Below are 22,537 nucleotides of genomic sequence, written 5' to 3' on the forward strand. Positions count from 1 at the left end.
CAGCCCTGGAGTGGGTTTGGCAGTAAGGATAGGAACAGAATGGGGTGGCATGGAGTCAGTTGCTAGTGGCTTGTCTGGCTTCATCTTTTCCAGGGGCCTATGAGGGCTGAGGGCTGGAAAACCCTCAGCGAAGGCCAAGGTGACCATCCTACCTGCTCCTCGGAGGTAAGTGGGTGGGGTGATGAAGGGCAAAAGGTGGCCCGTGGTGGCCCCTAGAAACCTCCCCCCACTTCTAAAAGAAGGCCTGGGTTCCTCCACTAACTTTATATTCATCCATTCCACTGTTCACTGAGCATCTATTATATGCCAGACCCACCGTATGAGACTCTTAAAAATGCAATATATGCAGCAATCAGGCTGCACACCCAGAGCCACGGGATTGTTTCCTTGACGTGTTGAGACCCAAGTGTATCTTGGTATTGCCAGAGTCGCTGCTGCACAGATTCCAATGCTGGGCAAACGGACACGAGGAAACATAACTTTTGCATAACTTTTACTTCTCCTTTCCTTTTTTCTTTCTTCAAGTAGCAAAGGACCATTAATTAGAAGAATAATTACTGCTACCCTATATTATCCCAACCTGTTCAATTTCTATCTGCTGCAGACAATGCTAATAATGGCAATTATTGCTTCTATAAACACCCCGAGGCGGCCCTCTTCCCCCCGCAGTGTGTGTGTGTGTGTTTAAAGAATATATATAAAAAGTTCCCCCGCTCATTTGCATAGCTTCATCTTTACCTTTTCCCATTCAGCCTTTGCAAAAAGCATATCTATTCAAAGCCCTAGCAGAAAGCATATCTATTCAAAGGGCATTTAGTCCATTTCTTTCTTGGCCGGTAAACCTATTCATCAATTGTTCTGCCTTGTAGATTGCATTCTAATGCTAATCTAGCGTGTTAAATATCTTTTTGTTCCCCTTTCACCGTTTTGTCATTCAGTTTATCCAGTTTTGGTCACCCATTTTATTTATTTATGCGCCTGCTCCTATTCAGGGGCTCATGTATTTTTTATTATGTTGTTTCACTGTCACGCAGTGTCAACTTAGTCTATTCAATGGGGGCTACTTGAAGGCCGGAGGGACAAAGCCTGTACACATTGCACCGCTATTCATTCCGGCCAGCTGGATCGGCTGAAAAAAAAACCTTGTGAAAAGAAACGCCTCACAATGGACACAGAAGAAGTGCACAATGCTAACAGTTTTCCAAATACCACTGATTGGTTTCTTCACAATGAAGAGAAAGCCGCCGCTTTTTCTTAGCTCCACTTCAACAAACAACACTCTCACAAAACCTCCCAACCCTGCGTTTTGTTCCCGGACAAAACCTCCTCGACTGTCTAAACGCTCCCACTGAAGGACAAAAAAAAAAAAAAAAAAAAAAAAAAAAAAGGGATAAAAAAGCTCTTTTCACCATTTCCCTCTTTTTTTTTTTTTTTTTTCCTGCAAGGAAGAAAAAAGAAAAGAGGGGGATTGTCAGTGAATTAATAATATCAGTCTTTTAAAAGAAGAGGGCTGACCTTTGAGATGCACTGGGCTGAGGGAGAAAGAACAGGGGAGAGATTAATAAAGTTTAGACGGCGCTCTGGCCGCGGCGGGGCTGCGGGCGAGAGGAAGCAGCCGCTCCGGGCGGCGAGGGCGAGAACTCAGTCTGGAGGACGCGGCCCGAGCCGCGCTCTGATTGGTTGGCGCGCGGCCGGCTGCAGGCAGAGTCGCATCTTTGCATCTTCCGCGGCCCGCCTCGGGCCGCCCGGAGGCTGGGAGGATGGAGGCGTCCGCGCGGCTCGGTTCCAGTTTCTTCGGCGGGGGGGGGGGTGTCTGGGAGAAACTGTTAAGTAACGACGGCAGCGAGCTCCGCCGCCCCCCAGCCGCCCTGCCGCACCGCAGAGCCCCGCCGCGGTCCCGATTGCTGCCGCAGAGCAAAGCCACCTGTTCGCTGCGGAGCCCGAGGCGACAGGCCCGGCCCCTCTGAGGGCGTTTGAAGCTGTCAGGCGATCGTGACCACCAAAGAAACGTCGTCCCGGAGTTTCAAAACCTTCCGTGGAAAAATGGCGCAATTACAAGGAAAAGAAGAAGGGGGGAAGAAAGGAAGCAAAAGAAGAAAGGAAGGGAGCAAGGAAAGAAGAAAGAGGTTGAGATGGAGATAGGGAAAGAGCGAGAGACAGACACTGCGAGCCCGCAGCAGCTCCTGGCCTAGGCCCAGCCCTGCAGTTGTGGTCACTTGCAGACTCCTACACTACCCCGGCCGGCCCGTTCTCCACGCCCTTCAGTCCAAGTCTCTCCTCTGACGCCCAACCCTGACTTCTGCACCGGTTAACTTGGCCTGAGGCTTTCTCCCCCGCCAACTTGTTAGCAAGCCCTTCAGAGCCAGAGTGGGTGATATACGAGTCTTGGGGGCCTGTGGAGGGAGCCACTCGAGCAGCCGCACAAGCTGTTGGCGAGGTGAGCCCGGGGCTCGTCCCCGGCCTCCTCCCCCTCCTCTTTCCCGTCTTTCTAGTCTTCTCATTCATCAGCACTCCGAGCGAGCGTTTCTCCCAGAAAGCGCTGGTCTTTGGGAAAAGGGGAGGGGGTGGAGGGGCGGGGAACCTTTGGCCGGTGGGCCGAGCTGGACGGCTCAGGGAGGTAACGAAGATTTAGGGCTGGGGTGATTTCCAGCGAGCTGCAGGAAGTTCCGTGTAGAGAAGTGATGGGCTGCTACAAAAGGGAAAGACGAAGCTTTGAAAGGATTTAATTAACCGTGTCAGGGATAATTACCCCTGGACAGTCCAAATTAGTTTTGCATAATCGCTCAGAACCATATGAATTAACTTATAATATTGCAAAGAGCTCGGGGAATAACAGGAGAGGGATCGTTTTAATTAGTGAATCAGGGTCAAACCAGCAGAGCCTATTTCTCACATTTCCAAAACTTTTCATGGTTTTTAAAATATTATTCCGTTGGGAGAACACAATGACTTTAAAGACTTGGATTGCTTATAACGACAGGCGGCTCCAGGGCTGGCCCGAGTCACCCGGGGAACTAGTTTAAGACTTGTACACAGTATCTTGAGAATTTCCATCTCTCTTGGTGGTAGTGGGGGTGGTAGTGGAGTCTCTCCCTACAGTTACATTTTTTTTTCTTGATCTTCTCGATGCCCTATCATTTCTTTTCTAGGACTAAAACCCTTAGAATTGATTTAAAACTTTTCTCCATTGTAGACTCGCTTAACCTTGGAAATGCAACCCTCCTCACTAGAATTTGTTATACTACACGTCTATTTTAGGGTTATTAGCGTGACAGAATAACCCCCAAAGAGGCTAAAAGTTGTATATTTCGGTTGGCCATGATAACCCAACCAAATAAAACCCGAAGGTGCAAAAAAGAACACCCCAAAGATAATGTGAACAAATTACAATGATTTAAGTGGTGGGGCACCTCTACTAACAAGATAAAGTGGTCAGGCAACTTTCCCCTCTGAAAATGTTACTGGAAACTAGTGAAATGATTTGAACAGCCAGGACGTTTTCAATGGGTTTTGTTCTACTAGTTTATGAATGCCTTTTTTTTTTTTTAAAAAAAAGATAATGCAACTACTTGAGTTTTTTAAAATCTTCTTTCCTATTCACGATTAAAAATGTGATAAATCAGGTTTTTGGCTCTGAATAACAATGGCTTGATTTAGATTTCCTAGTAAATCTATTCAAAAGTGAAACAAAGGCAGCCTTTGGAGGATACCTTACACTTCACCTGGACCAGGCACGTAAGGGCAATTCAGATAAAAATCTTGTTAGGAACTCAACAAGAAATAGAGGATTTTCTCTTTTCCCTGGTTCAGGCTTTATTTAAACTCTTTGTTCAGAAAAAATGAACAGAGTGATAGTTGGATTCTAATTTACAGATATAGCTTAGAGGCATCTAATATTAAATTAGATCACACAAGAAAACCATTTACACATAAAAGTTAAAACCAATATTTAAACTTTTAAAACCTTTATATTACATAAAGCCAAAATGAAACTAAATACATGTTAGCCAACTTCATTCACAAACATCAGTCAAAATATATACATTTTTAAAAGAAACAAAAAGAGCTATAATTCAGGAAGGTTCCCTTTTCCCCTGAAGTGTGTTTTATCATAATTTGCAAATGAATTGCAGGCGGTCTAAAAAAATAAGCAAATCCAGGAGGGGACTCCAAAACACATTAAAATGGTTCAAGTTGGGAGAGAAATGCTAGCTGAAAAAGAGAGGCATCTGTCAAAACAATTCTGTGCTTTTTTGGCCCAGATTTGCTAAATAATAAATATATAATTACCACTCAGACAAAAAGTCTGATTTAATCTTAGATAAAATTGCGCTCCTGAAATAGTTCCCGCAATTTTTAAAAGTTTACTACTTTTGACATTTGTCCAAAATGTGTCTGAGTCTAGAACCGACTCAGAATCAGGGCCACGAAAAGAACCCCCGTCCCCAGAGCCGGCATTCCCACGGACAGGCCCACGCTTACAATCTCCAGGTGAGCTCGGCCGGGGGGAGCCGGGACACGGCCCCTCCCCTTCTCTGTAAACCGTATCAAAGATCCACGCCAGCGGATTCAGAGACTCCGAGTAGATTTAATTTTTAAAGAGAGAGAAAATCCAATTGGCAACTTTCCTCTCATATCTTGCACATTCCTCGTCCGCCTTTCTTACTCCTCCAGCGAGCTCTCGCTCTGATTTGCATGCGGTCAGATACACAAAAGAACCGAGATCATCTCACATACAAAAGGCCGGATCCTAACCGGCCACTGGTCAGGAATGGATCCGGTTTGGGGGTTCTTTCTGCTTGAGAGAACAGAGCCCTGCAAAGTTCACACGGTACAAACAGAAAGCCAGGCTGCTCGGTGCCGTCCCCGCTCGGAGAAACGAATGACAGCTCCTGGCTCTGCCCGCGCGCCAGCCGCTTCAGGGAGCTCGCCACGCGGACCGGGGAGGCCAGGGGCCTGAGCAGCAGCGCACAATGGACCATAAACTTCCAACAAGCAAAACTGGAAAGCTCAACGTGTCAAAAAGTTACTCCTCCACCTGGGTGGGTCAAAACGCAACAGGTCCCGAAGTACAAAGTGCACTGTTGCGGGACAGACAAGGTCGCCCTCCGTCCGGCGGCTGCGAGGCGCGGGTGGGAGGCGCTCCGGCGGATTCACACGCACATCGCCCCCCGCCGGGCGCCCGCGCAGCTACGTACATCCAGCCCGGGACCCCGTCGCGGGAGATGCCCCGGAGGCCGCGAACTCGAGCCTATACATATGTACACGTGCGCAGCGGCCCCGCGGGGTCATAGCGCGGCGGCGTAGGCCGCGGGGTAGGGGTCCAGCTGCGGTTTGCCCATGCCCGGCAGCAAGATGTAGGCGAGCGGCGGCTGCAGCCCGGGGCTGGGCCAAGCGCTGCAGTTGCACGGGATCATGTAGCCCGGGTTGCCCGGGCTGGGGTGCGAGTGCGTGTGCCCCCCGGCGGCCGCGGCAGCCGCTGCAGCCGCTGCGGCCGCGCCATGGAAGGCGCCCGCGCCCGCGCCCGGGTAGCCCAGCGACGAGGCGTACGGCAGGCCGGACGACGAGGACGAGATCTCTGCCATCTTGGAGCCCAGGTCGAGCAGGGAGTAGGGGCTGCCCGCGGCGGCGGCTGCGGCAGCTGCGGCGGCGGCGGCGGCCGACTGCGGGAAGAAGACGCGCGCAGCGGCGGCGGCGGCGGCGGCAGCCGCCTTCTCGGGATTGGCGAGCAGCGACTCGGGCACTAGGCCGCCGCCCGCGCCCGCGTGCAGCCCCGCGCCCGCCTTGAGCGCCGGGTGCTCGGCGTCCGCCACGCCGCCCAGGCCGTAGGGCACTGGGAAGGCGAACTTGTCCTTCTTGAGCAGCGTCTTGGGCTTTCGGCGAGGCCGGTACTTGTAGTCGGGGTGCTCCTTCATGTGCATGGCGCGCAGGCGCTTCGCCTCGTCGATGAATGGCCGCTTCTCCGACTCGGTGAGCAGCTTCCACTCCGCGCCCAGGCGCTTGCTGATCTCCGAGTTGTGCATCTTGGGGTTCTCCTGGGCCATCTTGCGCCGCTGCGCCCGCGACCACACCATGAAGGCGTTCATGGGCCGCTTGACGTGGTCCACCGGCTTGGACATGCTCCCGCCGCCCGGGCCTTCGCCCTCGGCCCGGAGGAGATCAACGCCGGCTGCCCGCGGGGACCCCGGCGTCGCCCCGCGCGGGAGGAGGGGCCCGGGGGACCAGCCCAGGGCCGCCTCGGGGTCTGTGCCCGCCGAGCGCTCGGGAAATCCTCTCCGGGACGCCGGGACTTCTCGGCAGTGCCCCCTCCCCGCGGTGGCCGTGTGCCTTCTGCTTCCTTTTTGTCCTCCTTCCCCTCCGGAGGAGTCCGCTCGCGAAGTCCCCGCCGGTGGCCGCTGCCCGGCGGAGCTCTCCCCCACCTCGGTTCTCTCCCTCTCAGATGCAAAGCAGCCTCGAAAGTTGCGTCGAGGAGGCTCCACCAAGTTGAGCCGAGGCGCCCGCCGCCGTGTGCTGCCAAGTGCCAAAGGGGGCTCTCGGCGGCTGGAGTGTTTGGGTTCTCCTCGGTGACTTTCTCATTTGACAGACGCAGATGGGGGTGGGGAGGAGGGGAGGTGGCCCGGCAGGAGGAAGAGGAGGGGGAGGCGGAGGATCCGGGCGCGCACCGGCACGCAGAGAGCAGCAATGGATATAAATACAAATACGGCAGCACCAGCGGGTCTTCTTGGCTCCGGGCAGGGCGCGCTGACGGGAACCCCCCAATCGGCCAGGGTCCGAGGGGGGAAATGTGTCCCCCAGAACCTGCCTCTGGAGTCTTCCCCTCCGGCCTTTGCGCAGAAGGGGTGCAGAAGGAAGCTGGAGCAAGCCTGGGTCGCCTGGCCTCAGCGGAGAGGCTCCCGGCTCGCAGAGGCGCCGCCTCGGGCCGTGCCCGGGGCCATGCTGGATTCGCGCGCTCCGAGCCCTTCCAGGCGCGGCGACTCCGGCTCCCAGCGCGCGCGGGGCTTGGAGGCGGCACAGCCTCGGCGGGCCCGGCCGGGCTGCGTCTCCCGCTCGCTCCTCTCGACCGCTCCTCCCGGCACTTGCAACTAACTTCGCCCAAGTTTCCTGCGCCGGCGCCGCCGCGCCCCTCTTGGCGCGCTCGCCTCGAAGCGTGCGCCCGCCTGTGCGCCGCGCCCCGAGGCCTCTTTCTCCGGGCTTCTGCGGCTACGGCCCCGCAGGCCCAGGGGCAGAGGCAGTGGAGGAGGGGGGTCTACGGAAAACGCGCCATCACCTCAGTTCGCAGGTCTGCGCCTGGGCTGCTCCGGCTTTCCGCACTGGCGCGGCGCGGTGCAGCGGGCCCCTTCCCGTCCCAGGCCGCCACACTGCCGCTCGGGAGGCGGCTGGAGCTCTTGTGGTGGCTCAGGTGAGTGTCGCCACCTGCATCTGTACGCGCCCGCAGCCGGCGCTGGGTGTGCATGTCCAGCCTCGGGTGAGTGTGTGTATATCTTGGGGCATGCGGAGGAGGTGGAGCCCAGGACTCCGGGAGGGAGGAGGGGCCAGCGCGGAGCCTCCTCCGGCTCTCACACCCCCCCGGATCTGGAATTAACAGGATCCCCCCATCCAGCCCCCCGCCCCCCTCCCAATGCGCCTCCTCCCACTGCTTTGCACTTGAGAGCAGGTTTAGGCGAGTGCAGAGTCCGCAGCGCGCCGCCGAGTCTGCGCACTGTCTAGCTCTGGCAACCTTTGGAGTCACCCCCGGAGTCCTGGCCGGCCCGGGCGGCTGCTCCGGTCTCTGCTCTGGGAGTCCACCCGGAACAAGACGGAGGCGTGCAGCAGGAGAGCCTTGGGAACTACGGAGTTAGAGGGTTAAGCCTGCGGTGGTAGTGGCGGTGGGGTGCACCCTTGAACATATTTGAGACGGTTCCCAGCAAGAAAAGTGTTCATTTTCCTGGGAGACCCAAATGTTACTGGCAACAGATGCTTCCCACATTTTCTTACACCGGCGATATACCCAGTCAGGGGTACTGAAGTGAAAAATAGTTTAGGAGGGACCGGGCGTGCTCTTGGCAACCCTTTCTAAAAGGAGCTATCTTAGGCTGAGAGTATGCATCCCTGACTGCCTGTTCAGCTCTTTTATACTTCTGTTTTGTTTTTAATCCTGGTCGCCAGAGCTATTTATATGCCGATATCTTTAAGGTACAGTTAACTTCACAGTATCTCACTTAAATGGACAGATGGGGTGATGGTGTTTGAAGTCGTTAAGAAGGTATAAATCGTTTCTCTGAAAGAAACAAAAACATACTTATCACGGTATATTGGAATATTTTTATGCTGTTGAGTAGTTAGAGCAGTTTTAAAAAAATAGTTGAACATCATGCAAAAAATCAAATAGTATAGTTTTTATTGTGTATGTTTCTCACTTCTTGATCTACAGCACATCTGTCTGGGGATTTTAGTTTCAAGGTAGTCTGTCCTTCGCAGGGAACTTTCCTGCTTTCTTTGGCGGTTTGATTTTGACATTGCCAGGTGGTATGTGCAAGTAGCAACTTCTATGAACAATTCACTTTTTATGTCTTTTTGCAATTTATATTTGATTTGCACACACAACACAAAAGCATTGATTGCAGTTATGAACTTTAAGAACAGTTTTAAGCTATCAGTTATTTAAAAGTTAAGCATATTTTATTGCTCATTTTAAAAAAATAGTGATTTAAATTTTTAAAATTGTGTTGACATAGAAATGTGAAGCAGCAGTGGCATGTATGTGGGTTGGTGTTTTTCTTAAAATGTCACATTTGTGAATGCTTATTTTATTTATGCTGTTGTATTGGTGAAATGATTGGTCTGATTTCTCTAGAACTATATTCCTTTAGAAGGCTTTGTAAAGACACTGTTATTTGCAGACTCTGGGTGGTACAATGTTAAAACACTAGCAGGCGTAATTACATAGGCTAGAATATTAAATATGCTGTTTTGTGATGATAAACTACAAAATTATCATCCCTGAGTTTATAGCCTACTACCTTGTATAATAGGTTTGAGACAAAAATATTACATACTGTCACACAAAGAACATATTTAAAGAGACACAAGCTGTGAAAAACTGTTATTCACTAAACATCGTGAATAAAATTGAATCTAGTCATGAAAATTACCTTGACAAGTAAAAAGAGAGAAAGATTGAAGAAATTCATTTTATATTTGTGACATACATTATTTTATAGCCTTCCGATTAAAGTCTTGAAATCTGCTGTAAATAATTATTACAGTATAAAAATGTATATATGATTGAAATGTATGTTTATATATGCCACATCATCTAAAACTGAAATATACAAAGTTGCTTGGGTATCGTTTTTCCAATGCAAATTGTATAACATTGCCTGTTTGGTAATAGAAGGTGAACTGAATTTGAAAGTTTTGAAGTCCAAGAACGGTGAATTGTGGAAAACAAAAGTGTCAAAGAAGAAAATGACTGGGGTGTGCTTGTTTGTCTATTCGCCAAATAAAGTTTCACCCACTTTGAAATAGGAGAGATTTGGTTTTCAGTTCTGGCTTTTGGAGAATCAGTACTCTTGGCCTAAGCCCTTCATGACCTAAGCCTTTCACAGCCAAGGAAAGACTCACAATAAGCCATCAGTCCGTGTCATTGACCAGCCTCTCACCTCTTGCCTGAACTCCATTCAGCTTTTAACACATTTTCAAGCCACGTTCATTTAAATGTACCAAAATGTAAACTCACTTTTCATTCCCTCCTATGTTATATTTGAATTGATAGAATACTATATTTATGTTTGTGTACATTTTTGTCCTAAGGATGAAAAATACTAGGTTGTAGGAAGTGGAATAGTCTTGTATGAGCAAACATTGGAGGAAGGTTAATTTGAAAGAGAGTTTCAGTGTGATGGGACTTGTTTTGTCAACCCTAGGTTGCAAGAGCCTGGAGAAAAGTCTAATTTGATCAGTGGGATTTGTGTGCATCTGAATTTTTCTTGTGGCCACAGTAATACCTGTGATCAGACATGCATGTAATCTTTCTCAGAAAGATACTTTCTAGGAAAAAGTTGGTGGGTCTGTATAGATTGTTTCCTTTTTCTCCCCTGAAGTCTTCGTAGTAAAAGATCTTTTCAACTCTGCAACTTTCGCTAGGAGGCAGCAATGAGGTTGTTGGTGAATAAAAAAAAATACCCTGACAGCACCTGACTGGCTTTCTCTTTCTCTTCCATGAAAGAGAGGACAATACATGGGTCCCAAAGTCAAAGTGAGCTAAGACATTTTCCTCCATCTTTCCAGTTTTCTCTCACTGGCTTTTCACCCACACTGCTCACTGCTGCACTTTCCTAGACCTGCAGCCGAGAAAGGAAAGTGAGGAGATATCCAGAAGGGCCAGGTGGAAGTGATGGGCAGGAGAGGCTGGATCATCAATGTGCAAAGGCCACATCATGGGACCTGCACACTGAGAGGCCACAGCTAGGAGAACCCGGGGCTCTGTCCCCAAGCAAGACCAAGGAGAAAGAATCCTAACCTTTCTTCCTGCGTGGACAGGTAATGAAGCCTGTTTGTCCTGTTGAGAAAGAAATGGGCAAAACATAGCAACAGCCAAACTTCAGCTTTTGTCACAGTTCTCCTATCCTGCTACAGCCCCCCTGAAGGGAAAAATTGCAAATATATGCTGCATTCTTATTCTTATTAAGAGCTGGGAAGAACTGATTGAGTTCAGTAGTCATGGCAGGAATTGATAGCTGCGTAAGTAGCCTTTTACTATATGCTGCTACATTTTCATCTTTTTGAGGCTTCGTCCCTTTGTTGTTACTGCTCCTATCCTACCTAGAAACTAGAAACATACAGATCGATTATGAGGATGCTTTTCTGAATTTCTTGTTGATGGTGCTCAAGCAGGCTGACATTTTCAAAAGGAGCTTTACCTAGATGCCAGAGCAAGAAAAACAAAGCAAAATAAACCAAAAGCAGTGCCGTCTTGCCTTCCTCCCTCATGCTTCCGAACAGAAAAACTTCTATGAGAAAAGACAAGACAGACAACTTCACAACAACAAAATCCTGATTTTAGATCTCAAGAATCCTGTCAAAGCAATGGAGAGCTTTAGTTCTCTTAGGATAAGTGCTTTTTAAGTGGGAGGGAGCTGGTCTTGAACAAAACCAGAGATGCATGAGGAGAGTTGGACAGTCAGACTGCCACGTGGGCTGGGTAGTGAAAAGTCTCCCCAGGCTCCCTAGTTTCCCACTGAGGAGCCCGGGTTTGGTAGGGTGGGGGCCACTTGGAATTCATCACCAGTATGCTCTACTTTCTTTTGAGAGAAAACTAGCTTGAAAAAGCATCCTTGTCCCCTTTGTCCTTACAGATATGACTCTGTCCTTCCCAGTGGTTAGATTGCTGAGTCTGCTGTGGTCCTCATACTCAGAGTCAGCTTCCTGCCTAGGAATGGTCTGCTTGAAAGCTCACTTGCTAAGCAGACTGCTTACTTTGTAGGTAGGTACTAGTTAGTGAGTTCTGAAGAAACCATATCTTGTACATGCATTATCTTGCTTAAGTTTAGGAAAACCCTATCAAGTGAGATTTGCAGACTGGGGAATGGAGCCATAGAGTGCACAAGTAAGTACTTTGTCCAAAGTCACGCAATGCTAAGTGTCGGAATTGGGATTTGCACCAAGCTGATGTCCTTCACCGCCACTTTTGAGTCCTATTGGAAGGTTGAGCCTCCTCTTGCCTCAGATTCTCAATTCCACCTACTTCCTCCCCTGTTCTGTGACTCACTGGCCACTGGCTCTGTGAGGGAGGGAGGAAGTGCCTTTGCCAGGCTCTCCAGTGTGGGGTGTTCAGCAGCCTGTCAGCGGGGTGGTCCTCAAGCCCATTCTGGTGTCTGCTGCCCGCCCTTCCATGGCTCATGTGGTTGGTACAGATTGGGTCTCTGCTGCAACCTACTGCCCTGGCTCCTGGGCCTCCCACGGCAAACACTGGACGGCTGCCAGCCCTGAGTCAACCCAGTCTCTCCCCTTTCTGTGATACCCGAGGGCTGCGTAAAGGACTCTTAACAATGTTATCTAATCTCAGGCTTTATTTCTCCCCAACCCTAGTTGGGGGCCCTCCTCTCTTACCGCTTCCATTTTTCCCTTCCCCTCTACTTTACTTTTGTGAAATCCAAGCACGAAAATTTGTTTAATCACAGTTTCTCATTCATGATACATTCTTATAATTGGCCCATCGATGGCTCTCTTTTATTGAGTTAGTTATAGTTCACAAGCACCTGAGAAGCAACCACCTGAAATAAAATCTGCTGGTAAACCTATATCTAATTAAATAATCTCCTCAGTAGACCATTCACTTCCTTGCTTCCCATCCTGCCGTGACCATGTTCATTCTCTTGATCTGTATACAGATTAAAAAAAAATCTAGATGTATCCTTAAAAAGTATGTTTTAATTTATAAAAGTTTTCATAGGAAGTTTTGTATATAACCCTCAATGACTTCTTATGTTGTTTGATACATCAGTCTTAGTGCATGTCTCTATAGTTTATTCATCTTAGCTGCTGTCTCATATTTAAGTGTTTACATATGCCACAGTTTTTTCCTCACTCTCCTCGCTTGAGGGTAGTTTCACCTAGCTACTGTAGGCATTCTTGTTCATGTCTACTGTCATCCATGCCCGTAGGCAGAAACCTATACAAATAGGGAACTAACTCACCCTGTACTGTGCCCTTTTCCCAAGTGAGTTCTTTTTCTGTTTGCTTTTGACTTTTCTCCAGGCATTCAGAAACTTATTTTTTCAATTTTGCCCCAAGTTTATTATATCTGCAATGATTGGTCTTATAGGAGCTATTTCTCCATTACCAGAATCCATCTGAAATTGACTTTTGTGGATAGTATGAAGTTTGATTTCTTTCCAGATGAAGACTCAAGATTTTTAGAACCATTAATTGAAAAGACTGCCCTTTTATACTGTCCACATGTGCTACTTTTCCTCTAAATAAAATTAGTATGAGTTGGTTTCAGCTCTCTATTTTGCTTTGTACTTTTGCAGTTTTTGCACTAATTTTGTATCATCTTAATTCTGGTAAAGCAGCCCCTCTCATCTGCTTCTTCTTCAAAAGTACCCTGGCTACTCTTCACTTTTGCGTTTCCATATATATTTTAGGACAGATTTTCCAGTTCCAAATAGTCTTCATGGACCCAACTATTTTTAAAAGCCTTTAATTAACATTGCTATAAATCTCTAGGTTGATTTAGAGAGAACTGGCATCTTTACGGATTTAACCCTTTAACCCATGAGCCTAATATTCTCCCATTAATTTTGTTGTTCTTCCGTTTCTCTCAATAATACCTTATAGTTTTGTTTTGGCAAAATTCTCACACCTCTATTATTCTTTAAGAAATGATATTCTTTTTTTTTTTGGTACTGGGGATTGAACTCAGGACCTTGCACTTGTGAGGCAGGTGAAGTGCCACTGAGCTAAATCCCCGACCCTAAGACATGATATTCTTATAAGCAGTGAACTCTTACAATTCAGAACTTGATACTCTGTTGTTGTTGGCACACAGACATTCAATTGTTTGGTTTTGTCTTTCTTTAAGGCAGTGCTGGGCGGGTGGGGGTTGGGGGCTGCTGAACCCAGGGCCTCAGTGCAGGTTGGGCAAAGGCTGCACTTGGTCACTCGGTAAATTCTGTATACTGACTTTGCGAGTGGCAGTTAAGAGAATTTGTTTTTCAGTATTGAGGATTAAACTCAGTGCCTTCGCACTGAGATATAACCCTAGAACTTTTTTTTCTTTTAAATTTTCTACACACAAGGTCACATCATCTGAAACTATTGAAAGTCTTTCTTTCTTTCTTCTTTCTTTCTTTTTCTTTCTTTCTCTGTCTCTCTTTCTTTCTTTCTTTCTTTCTTTCTTTCTTTCTTTCTTTCTTTCTTTCTTTCTTTCTTTCCTTATGTATTTTATTTCTTGCCTTACTGCACTGTCCAGACTCTCCTGATCTACAGCTGTCATTTGTCTGATCCGTGCCAGGCTTATTGGTGGGGTCACTGTACTCTTTTCAGGGTTTGGAACTTAACAGTTTGCTTCAATCCTTGGCCTGCTCGTTCCAGTAACACACATCTCTACTTTTTTCTGGGATTCTTCCTGGTTAGATTCTCTTAGACAGTTGGCAAACCAAATCTTTCAGTCTTTACCTCTAGAATAAGAACTTCACCTGTTTGGGTCCACGAACCCTGAACACTGGAGAAGTAACCCTTGCTATCCCTTTCTCAGCTCAGGATATGCTTTTTCAACATTGCTCACCACTTACCTGGTTACGATCTTAGGCTGTTTGCCTTGGCTTGTTTTTATACCGGTGTCCTATTGCATATCAGGAACTGTAGCTACTGTACCTGCATCATTAGGAAACCCCCCCAGGGCCTGAGTACCTTGGCCAGCTTTCTCTAGTCTCTTGTACCGCCTCTACACGTCATCGCCAAGTGTGTTGAGGACAAGCCAGAACCCCAATTGCTCCATATGGTCCATACCTAAATGAGGATATTTCTTTTACCAAACATTGTTTGTTGTCTTTCTCTGGGGTCAGAGTAAAATAACTCATAAACAGGAAGAGCCATAATTCCCTCTAATTTTTGTTAGTTTAGTGTAATGAGAAGACACAGAGCAGGAATCCTGAAGTGTTAGAAAGTAGTGATTAGTCTGATACCAATCTGTGCCTGATCAGTCCAGCTGTCTGAAGAGCTGGCCCATAACCACAGTGGACTTATCAGCCCGGTATTTGTAGAGACATATTGTATTTTTATGCTTTGTTTGTGCACTAAAGTGTTTCTGTACACTAACCTCCTAGTTGACATGTCCTTTTGTTCAATATCGGCCTCCAATTTCACATTCCAGTCGGTTGTCAGGAGTGGCTGGACTCCCCCATCACAGGCATGCCTGTAGCGCGGCTCTTCAGTGCTCTTTAAAACAGTATTTGACGTTTATGCATGTACATTGTCGACTAGCAAGTACATTCATCGACTGCTGTTGAACAAAGCCCTGTTTGTTTGGGGTTTTTTTGGTACTGGGGATGAAACTTGGGACCTTGCGCTTGGAGGCAGGCGGCAGAACCACTGAGCTAAATCCCTGGCCCAAAACCCTGTTTTTGATAACATTTCTCTTTGTTTATTTACTGGAGACAAAAGAGGACTTTCTTTATATTGAAGAGTTTGTTTTTTAATAGAATTGTCTCTTTACTATTAGCACACGGGGAGTTAGTTAAGAGGCTGGCAACAACCTGCGAAGAAAATATTATCTTCTGGATTCATTGATAATAGTTTGGAGTTTCTTTTTTTTGTAAGCCTTTTCTGATGTAACTCTAAATGGCTGATTTGCCTGCTTCTTGCTTTATGCTCCTCCATACCCTGGACCAGCTTTTACTATAGTGCTAGTACTTCTCAGTTACTACTATTAACCCTGTGTTTCCCCACTTAACTTCAAACACTCCAACAACAAGCATGTTTCTTCTACCTCAGCACCATGGCAAATATCCTGACATCAAATAGGTGTTCAATAAATTGTTGATGAGTGAATGAATCAGCCACATCCTCAATCAAGGACAAAGGAGAGGTAGAGAGTTTAACCCCATGATTTAGATACAGGATTATCAAGCCACTTTTAATTCATTAATTAATCTTAATGAAGTCCAGAAGAGGGCCAGAAATGAAATGGCTTAAATAATGTACCCCCGATAAAACTCACATATTTTACTTTCTGTCATCAAGGTGTTTCAAACAATTTGGTCATGCTGTAAGCCCTTATTTTAAAATTGCTGCTAAGGATAGGTGTATAACAAACACAATTGGTATTAAATTTCAACTGTAAAGTTGTTTAACCCCCTCTGTTCTTACAAGTCCTTTGACCATAAAGTGAAAATTTATAATTAAATTAAATATAAAGTTCTTATATTTCTGTAAAGTGAATGGGATACTTGAAGGACTGGTGATTATACATTCTCATTGAATAAATTCTAAAAATCATGTTTTTCCCCCTTTAACTGCTTTAACTGTAAATAATACAAGTTTTACTTTAAAAATTCTTTGAACCTGGGACAGTGAATACCCAGGGAGCTCTCATTTGTATCAATACAAGCCGCTTCCCAAAAGCTTCATTTGATTCCCAAAAAGGGGACTTCAGATGATGGCAGGTAAAGAGGGACTTAAAGATTTTATTCCGAACACATGCTGTGAACTGAATTACCCCCTCCTGAGCATCTGCGTTAGTTCCTAAACCCCATTGCATCTGTATTTGGAGATAAGGCCTCTAAGGAAGAAAGTAAGTTAAATAGGACCATAACTGTGTGGCCCTGATCTGATAATATCAGTGTCCTCATAAGACAGACACCAGAGAGTGTGTTTACCCCTTCCCCTGACTCAGGTAAAGCCAGGTGAGGATACAGCTGCTGTCTACAGGCAAGGGAGAGAGCCCTTATCAGAAACTGAATCATTTTGGCACCTTGACCTTGGACTTTCCAGCCTCTAGAACTGAGAGAAAAGGAATTTCTATTGTTTAAGCCTCTTATTCTATGGTATTTTGTTATGGAAGCCTGAGCTGACTAATGCAACTTCTATAGTGTTTGGTATTTCACACAAAAATTAATTTTATATCACTTTTGTCACAGAAAAATATTCAATAAATGCAGCTTCTACCTGTGCACAACTTTGCTCCTCCTATCTCAAAAATAAAAGGTTTTCATTCTGAAGCAGGTATTTCTTTCATCTCAAATTATGCCAGTTCCTTCTGTAAGTACAGAAGAGCTTAGTGCATAAACTATGATAATGGGTGCTGTGTTTGATATATTTTCTTAGACAAGCTGGGTGCTGGGGACTGAGGAGCTTTATCTAGGGGTCTGGGACAAGACTATGCTCAGCTATGTTCTTCGATGCATAGGGTGATGACTAGAGAGGAAAAAAAATTGGAAGTGGGGGGAAAGAATGAAGAAAGCTCTTAGGAGTGCTCACACTATACAACTTTTAAAGAATTACTGTTATTAAATCTACCTGGAGTTGGGATGATAGGCTGATGCTTAACTGTGTGAATCTTTGATCTTATGTTATCATAGAAATTTAATTGGCTACTTTCTGCAGCCTGTGCTCAGTGGCTACAGACTTTGCAGTAGATTAGTTGAATCAAATTCTTTGTTACTCTTGCAAAGAGTTAGAATAATAACTAATCCACAACCCCAGTTATAGGTTTGTTTTTTTTTTTAGAGTGCTGGGGATTGAACCTAAGGCTTCATGTGTGCTACTGGTCAGCTACATCTCCAGCACCAATAATTTACCCCTTAGATCTGAGTTCTGAGTTGTCCTTAATGACTTGCTTGGCCAATGTGACACAGTAAAAATGTCATCCTGGGACCTCTCAGCCTAGGTTTTAAGTAGTTTTGCCACTTTTACCTGGGAAGACAGAGTCTCTGGGAGTCCTAAGCTGCCATGTGAAAACTGGAACTACTCTGAGAATACCTATTTAGAGATACATGCTGATATGCAGTACCAATTAACTCAATCCTTCTGGCCATCCCTGTCAATGTATCAGACATGGAAGTGATGTTGTCTTAGAGGTCATCTACCAGCAAATACCACACAATGATCTATGTAATGCAATATGAGACAGAAGAATCACCCTGCTGAGCCCTGCCTGGATACCTGGCCTATAATATCCTAATATATAATAAATTGCTTGTTGGATTAAGCCACTGAGCTTTGGGGATAGCTTATTATACAGTGGTGGATAATGAGAACAGCCTTCATCTGGACAGCAAAGTTCAAATTTACTACAATTATCCAACCAGGCCAATCTATTAGTTTACAAAGTAGAGTCTATTGAAGACTCCTTAGGTTGTTTTGACCTTGAGGAGCCAAATTTAATGTAACAAGTAATGGAGGAAAACACACAGGTCATAAAGTCTGCAAGAAGAGGCTTCCTTTTACTGCAAAGAAAATGACTCAACAGCTACAGAAATCCTGCAGTTGACAGCCGCACACCCAACAGTGCTTATGATATTGTATACAGTTTGGGGAAATGGAGGGAGAAGCCAGTCAGGAGCTCTTTAGCATGGCTGGGACCACTCTCTCATAATCTTTTCTGGTCCATAGTTTAAATCCTGAAAGCATTTAGCCTTTTCTTAGTCACTGCCTAGACAGAATAAGGCCTCTTTTCAAGATTTTCTGGCAATCATCAGGCACAAACTTATTTTCTCCAAGGAAACTTTCTATGCTCATATACTATATGTCACTTTTCACTGATGTGATTAGAGATTAAAGAAAATTATTTTTAAAACTAAATAGTTCAAATCTAAAGCATTAGATTATCTCAATTTAAAAAAATGAACACACACAAATATAATATTTTACATTCCTTGGTAATATTTGTCTATAGCCTGGACGATTCTGAAATCACTCAACATAGGCCTAGATTTAGAGGTTACACTAAGGATTATATCTCTTTTTCTTTTTAAACTCTTAATTTCTAATGTAATTCTGAAGTATGTGTGAATAAATTCTCTTCATTGGACTGAGAAGACAATCTGTTGCGTACATTAGGGACAAATGTATATCTAATGATGATGTTATAAAACAGTAGAAAGAGAAGACATTGCTAGAGACATAAAGAAAAAATTAACTTACAGGTTAGCAATACAGTTTGATGATGTTTATTTGGTGGAATTCCATCATCTTTGCTTTTGGCATGGGCTTTTTGCTTTCATTTCTTTGGGGGAATACATTGCTTGTGGAAAATATTAGTAATGTCTGCAGCGATGAATTAATAGATTCCATTGCTGACTGGACTTCTACTCAATCTGATTAATCAGTGGTGTTGTGGTTTCTGAAATCAACAGAGCCCATCAATTAAAATACATATTGTAATTAATGTTTTTAACTGTAAACAGTCTGAATAGGATGCTGTCTCAGAGAATAAGCAACATGTGTTAAAAAGGCAAGTAGGAGCAACACAATATATGGAATAGGTAATGAAATCAAGCCAGATGTGTTGGAGTTCCATGTTTGTTTCATGCTAGTCACCAGCTTAACTTTTGGTGCCTCAGTCTGCTCATGTGTAAAATGCTAAGAAGAACACTTCTTCGCTAATGCATAAGACCATGAAGTTTACACTGAAATGAGACAATATTAGTAAATGGGGACATGTTATTTTTCAAATAAAATATCTATGAATTGCTTGAAATCCAAGTGGAGATAGAAGTATATCTGATTCACCTGGACAGTAGGGCATGATGGCAGGACCTTAAAACTAGGAAGGAGAAATCTCTATAGAGTTGGCTAGAATTGTGAATGCTATCCTTTCTCTCACAGGATTTTTGCATTTATTTTAAGGCATATTGTAAGGCTGCTTATCTCCTCCACATTCGCTTTGACTCGCAGCATCTTTCTCTTTTATTTGTTCCAGAAATGAATTTTAATTATCAAAGTCAACTGTCATGTCATATGAGAAGGATTATTATTATTATTATTATTATTTGCGGTACTGGGGATCAAATTCAGAACCTTGGGCTTACGAGGCAGGTGCAGCACACTGAGCTAAATCCCTGGCCCAAGGATTATTATTTTTATAACTTCTTTACTAAGATGTAACTTACATATCATATGATTAACCCATTTTCAATGTTTTTTATTATATTTACAAAACTGAGATCACCACAATTAATATGAGAACATTTTCATCACTACAAACAGAAACACCAGACCCATTAGCAGTATCTCTCCATTGTTCCCTATCTCTGACTTCTAATCAGCCCTACACAAGCACTCATCTGCTTTAGACTCTGTAGATTTGCTTTTTCTAGACATTTCATACAGATATAATCATACAACATATTGGTTTTTGAGAGGTTTCTTTTTTTCTTTTTTTTTTTTTTAACTGAGCTCGAAGGAAGAAGAAAGTTTTTGTTTTGTTTTGTTTTTGGTACCGGGGATCGAACTCGGGTCCTTGCGCTTGCGCAGCAGGCGGCGAAACCACTGAGCTAAATCCCCAGCCCTTGAGAGGTTTCTTTCATTTAGCCCAATATTCTCTAAGTTCATCCAGGTTGCAGCATGTACCAACAATTTCTTGTTTTATTGGTGAATAATATTACAGTATTAGACAGCTCACATTTAATTTATTCATTCATGAGTTGATGGAAATTTGGGTTTTTCCATAATTTGACTACAATAAGTAATGTTGCTCCAAATATTTATGTAGAACTTTTTGTGAGAACACATATTTTCATTTTTCTTGGCTATATGCCTATGAGTGCAATTGCTACATCATTTAGTAATTCTGTGTTTGATCTTTTGATGAATTGCTTATCTAGAAAATGCTAATAATCATAATACCCATCTTAGCTAAATTATTTTATTGTTTTCCAAAAAGACTGCATCAATATAAATTCCTATATGTAGCATGTGAAAGTTCTGATTTTTCTACATCTTCATTGTATTAGGGTTCTTAAGAGAAACAGACCCAATGGGAACTGATTTATATGACATTTATATTTATATATTTATATTGATTTATATTTATATTCCAAGTTCTGTCCTTAGCAAGCTTGAAAACCAGTGGTGTAATTCAGTCTGAGTCAGAAAATGAGCCTAATAATGTCTCACATTTCTTTAAGGTGCTATTCAGTTTTGCTGATTTATTTCTCCCGTTTCTTCAGATTGTATAGTATCTAGCAGCTTATATTCAAATTCTCTGAGTCATTCATTGGCCAGCTCAAATCTATTAAGAACTCTAGTGAATTTTTCTTTTTAGTTTTTGTACTTTTGAACTCTAATCTTTTTATTTTAAAAAATAATTTCTATTCATTCATACTTTCACTGTTGAGTAATTATCATCCTGTCTTGTTTTACTTCTTGTCTTAGTTACTTTCCTCAATGCTGAGACACAATACCTGACACCACAATTTAAAGAAGGAGAGGTTTATTTTGGCTCATGGTTTGATAATTTTAGTCCATGGTTGGCTGGTTCAAGGGCAGAAACAGCATGGTGGAAGCCCCTGGAATGGAAGAAAGCAGTTCACATCATGGTGGCCAGGAAGCAGAGAGTGAAGGGAGGAGCTTGGAAGGGAGATACAGTACGCCCTCCCAGTGACCCACATGTTCTGACCAGGCCCACCTCCCAACAGCACACTCAGCCATGACCTCAACAGTACCTGAATCCACTGATGAATACAGTGCCCCCGTGATCCACCATACTCCAAAAGCTCCACTTCTGAGCATTTGAGAGTTTTGAGGGATATTCCAGACCCAAACCAAAATACCTCTTTAAACATCTTTCAGTATACCTATAAAGTGCTTTGAAGTCTCTGTTTGTTAAGTCTGACGTCTGGGCCCCCTCCTAGGTAGTTTCTGTTGCCTGCTTTTCCCCTACTTTTTTTTGCCTGACTCCTAATTTTTTTGTGAGAGCTGAATATTTTTGATAATATATAGTAGCAAATTTGATTCCTTACCCCATATCTGGGAGTTGTTGGTTGGCTTACCTGCTTTGCAGGACTCTTCAGTGAAGTTCATTGCTCTGGGAGTATGAAGTCTCTGATGTCAGTCCTTTGAAGGTACATGAGCATGCACTCAGGGACAGCACTGGTTTTACCAAAGCCTCCTGACTCTCTCTGTTAAACTATCTTCCTTTGCTTTGTATCACACCCACATGTTAAGCTATTCTTTTGATGGCTGATAGTTCAATTATTTATGATAACAGCCTGGGGAATAAATTGCTCTACAGAATGATCCAAATAAATTTGGGACCCTTCTCAGAGATAGCCCTTGAAACTGTTGTCTGAGATTTGTTTCAGCAGCACTCTACTCAGCTGTCTTCTCTGGTTATCTCCAGTACAATTTTGGCTGGTCTCCAGTTTAGATTTTTGTTTCCCTGGAGTTTCTTCCTTCTTCCTCCTAATTGCTTATCACCAAAACTTCCATTGTTTCTGAGACACCCTCAGGTTTGAACTTTCTCCTGCTCTGTTCTAAATAACAGTTCCATTGGGGAAAGCTTTGGAGATCTCTGTTGTAATGGCCTACTTCTGCTACTGGACAACATTTCTTTGCTGTTATTCAAGATTACAGGTGGGAATAATGACCTGTGTCCCCCAGAATGACCCCCTGCTCTATGCCCAGGGCATTGTGTGGCTGTGATATCTTTGGGTGTTCTCATCTTTTGTCTCAGTGTGGAACCTGGAGCTGGGCCAAGGACTGTCATAGCCCCAGTATTTTCAGCCTACTGGGCCTGGGGTAGAGTTTCCATCCTGTGAGTGGTGGTTGGTGGAGGAAGAGAGTCTTCAGAGTCTTTGTTGCATTTACTCAGAATTTAGTCTGTGCAATGCAGAGCTGGGAAATTTAGTCTGTGCAAGAAGTGCTGGTGGCTAGCCCCTCCTGGAGGGACACAGGGGCCTTTGACTGGGGGGCATCTGTAAGTAGAGTGCAGTGCATTATTCAGCCATCTTGAGTATGCCAGTTGGGATGGGGCTAAGAGGATGTGGTATGTATGTGAAAATCTACCACTACTGCTATGGAAATTATTCAGAATTTCTGTATCAGTGGGAAG

At 44.7% G+C, this 22,537-nt stretch overlaps 2 protein-coding genes across 2 annotated transcripts in view; one reads left to right on the forward strand and one right to left on the reverse strand.

The window, feature by feature from the left end:
- Nucleotides 1–1,388: 1,388 nt before the first annotated feature.
- Sox21 (SRY-box transcription factor 21) lies at nucleotides 1,389–6,119 on the reverse strand. The gene has a single exon (XM_004870819.4). It carries the CDS (start codon nucleotides 6,117–6,119, stop codon nucleotides 5,289–5,291), a length of 831 nt encoding a protein of 276 aa, XP_004870876.1. The 3' UTR covers nucleotides 1,389–5,288.
- LOC147823537 (uncharacterized) overlaps nucleotides 4,974–22,537 on the forward strand; it is a 38,218-nt gene continuing 20,654 nt past the window's right edge. Inside the window, exons 1-3 of the mRNA XM_087193024.1 lie at nucleotides 4,974–5,267; nucleotides 5,352–5,678; nucleotides 5,748–7,399. Of these exons, the coding sequence (XP_087049150.1) occupies nucleotides 4,974–5,267; nucleotides 5,352–5,678; nucleotides 5,748–7,399 (2,273 nt within the window). The remainder of the gene's footprint in view (nucleotides 5,268–5,351; nucleotides 5,679–5,747; nucleotides 7,400–22,537) is intronic.

The sequence above is a fragment of the Heterocephalus glaber genome, unplaced genomic scaffold, assembly GCF_053883595.1.
Source record: "Heterocephalus glaber isolate CG9 unplaced genomic scaffold, H.glaber_assembly_v1.0 deba00001577, whole genome shotgun sequence".
NCBI classification, from domain to species: domain Eukaryota; kingdom Metazoa; phylum Chordata; class Mammalia; order Rodentia; family Bathyergidae; genus Heterocephalus; species Heterocephalus glaber.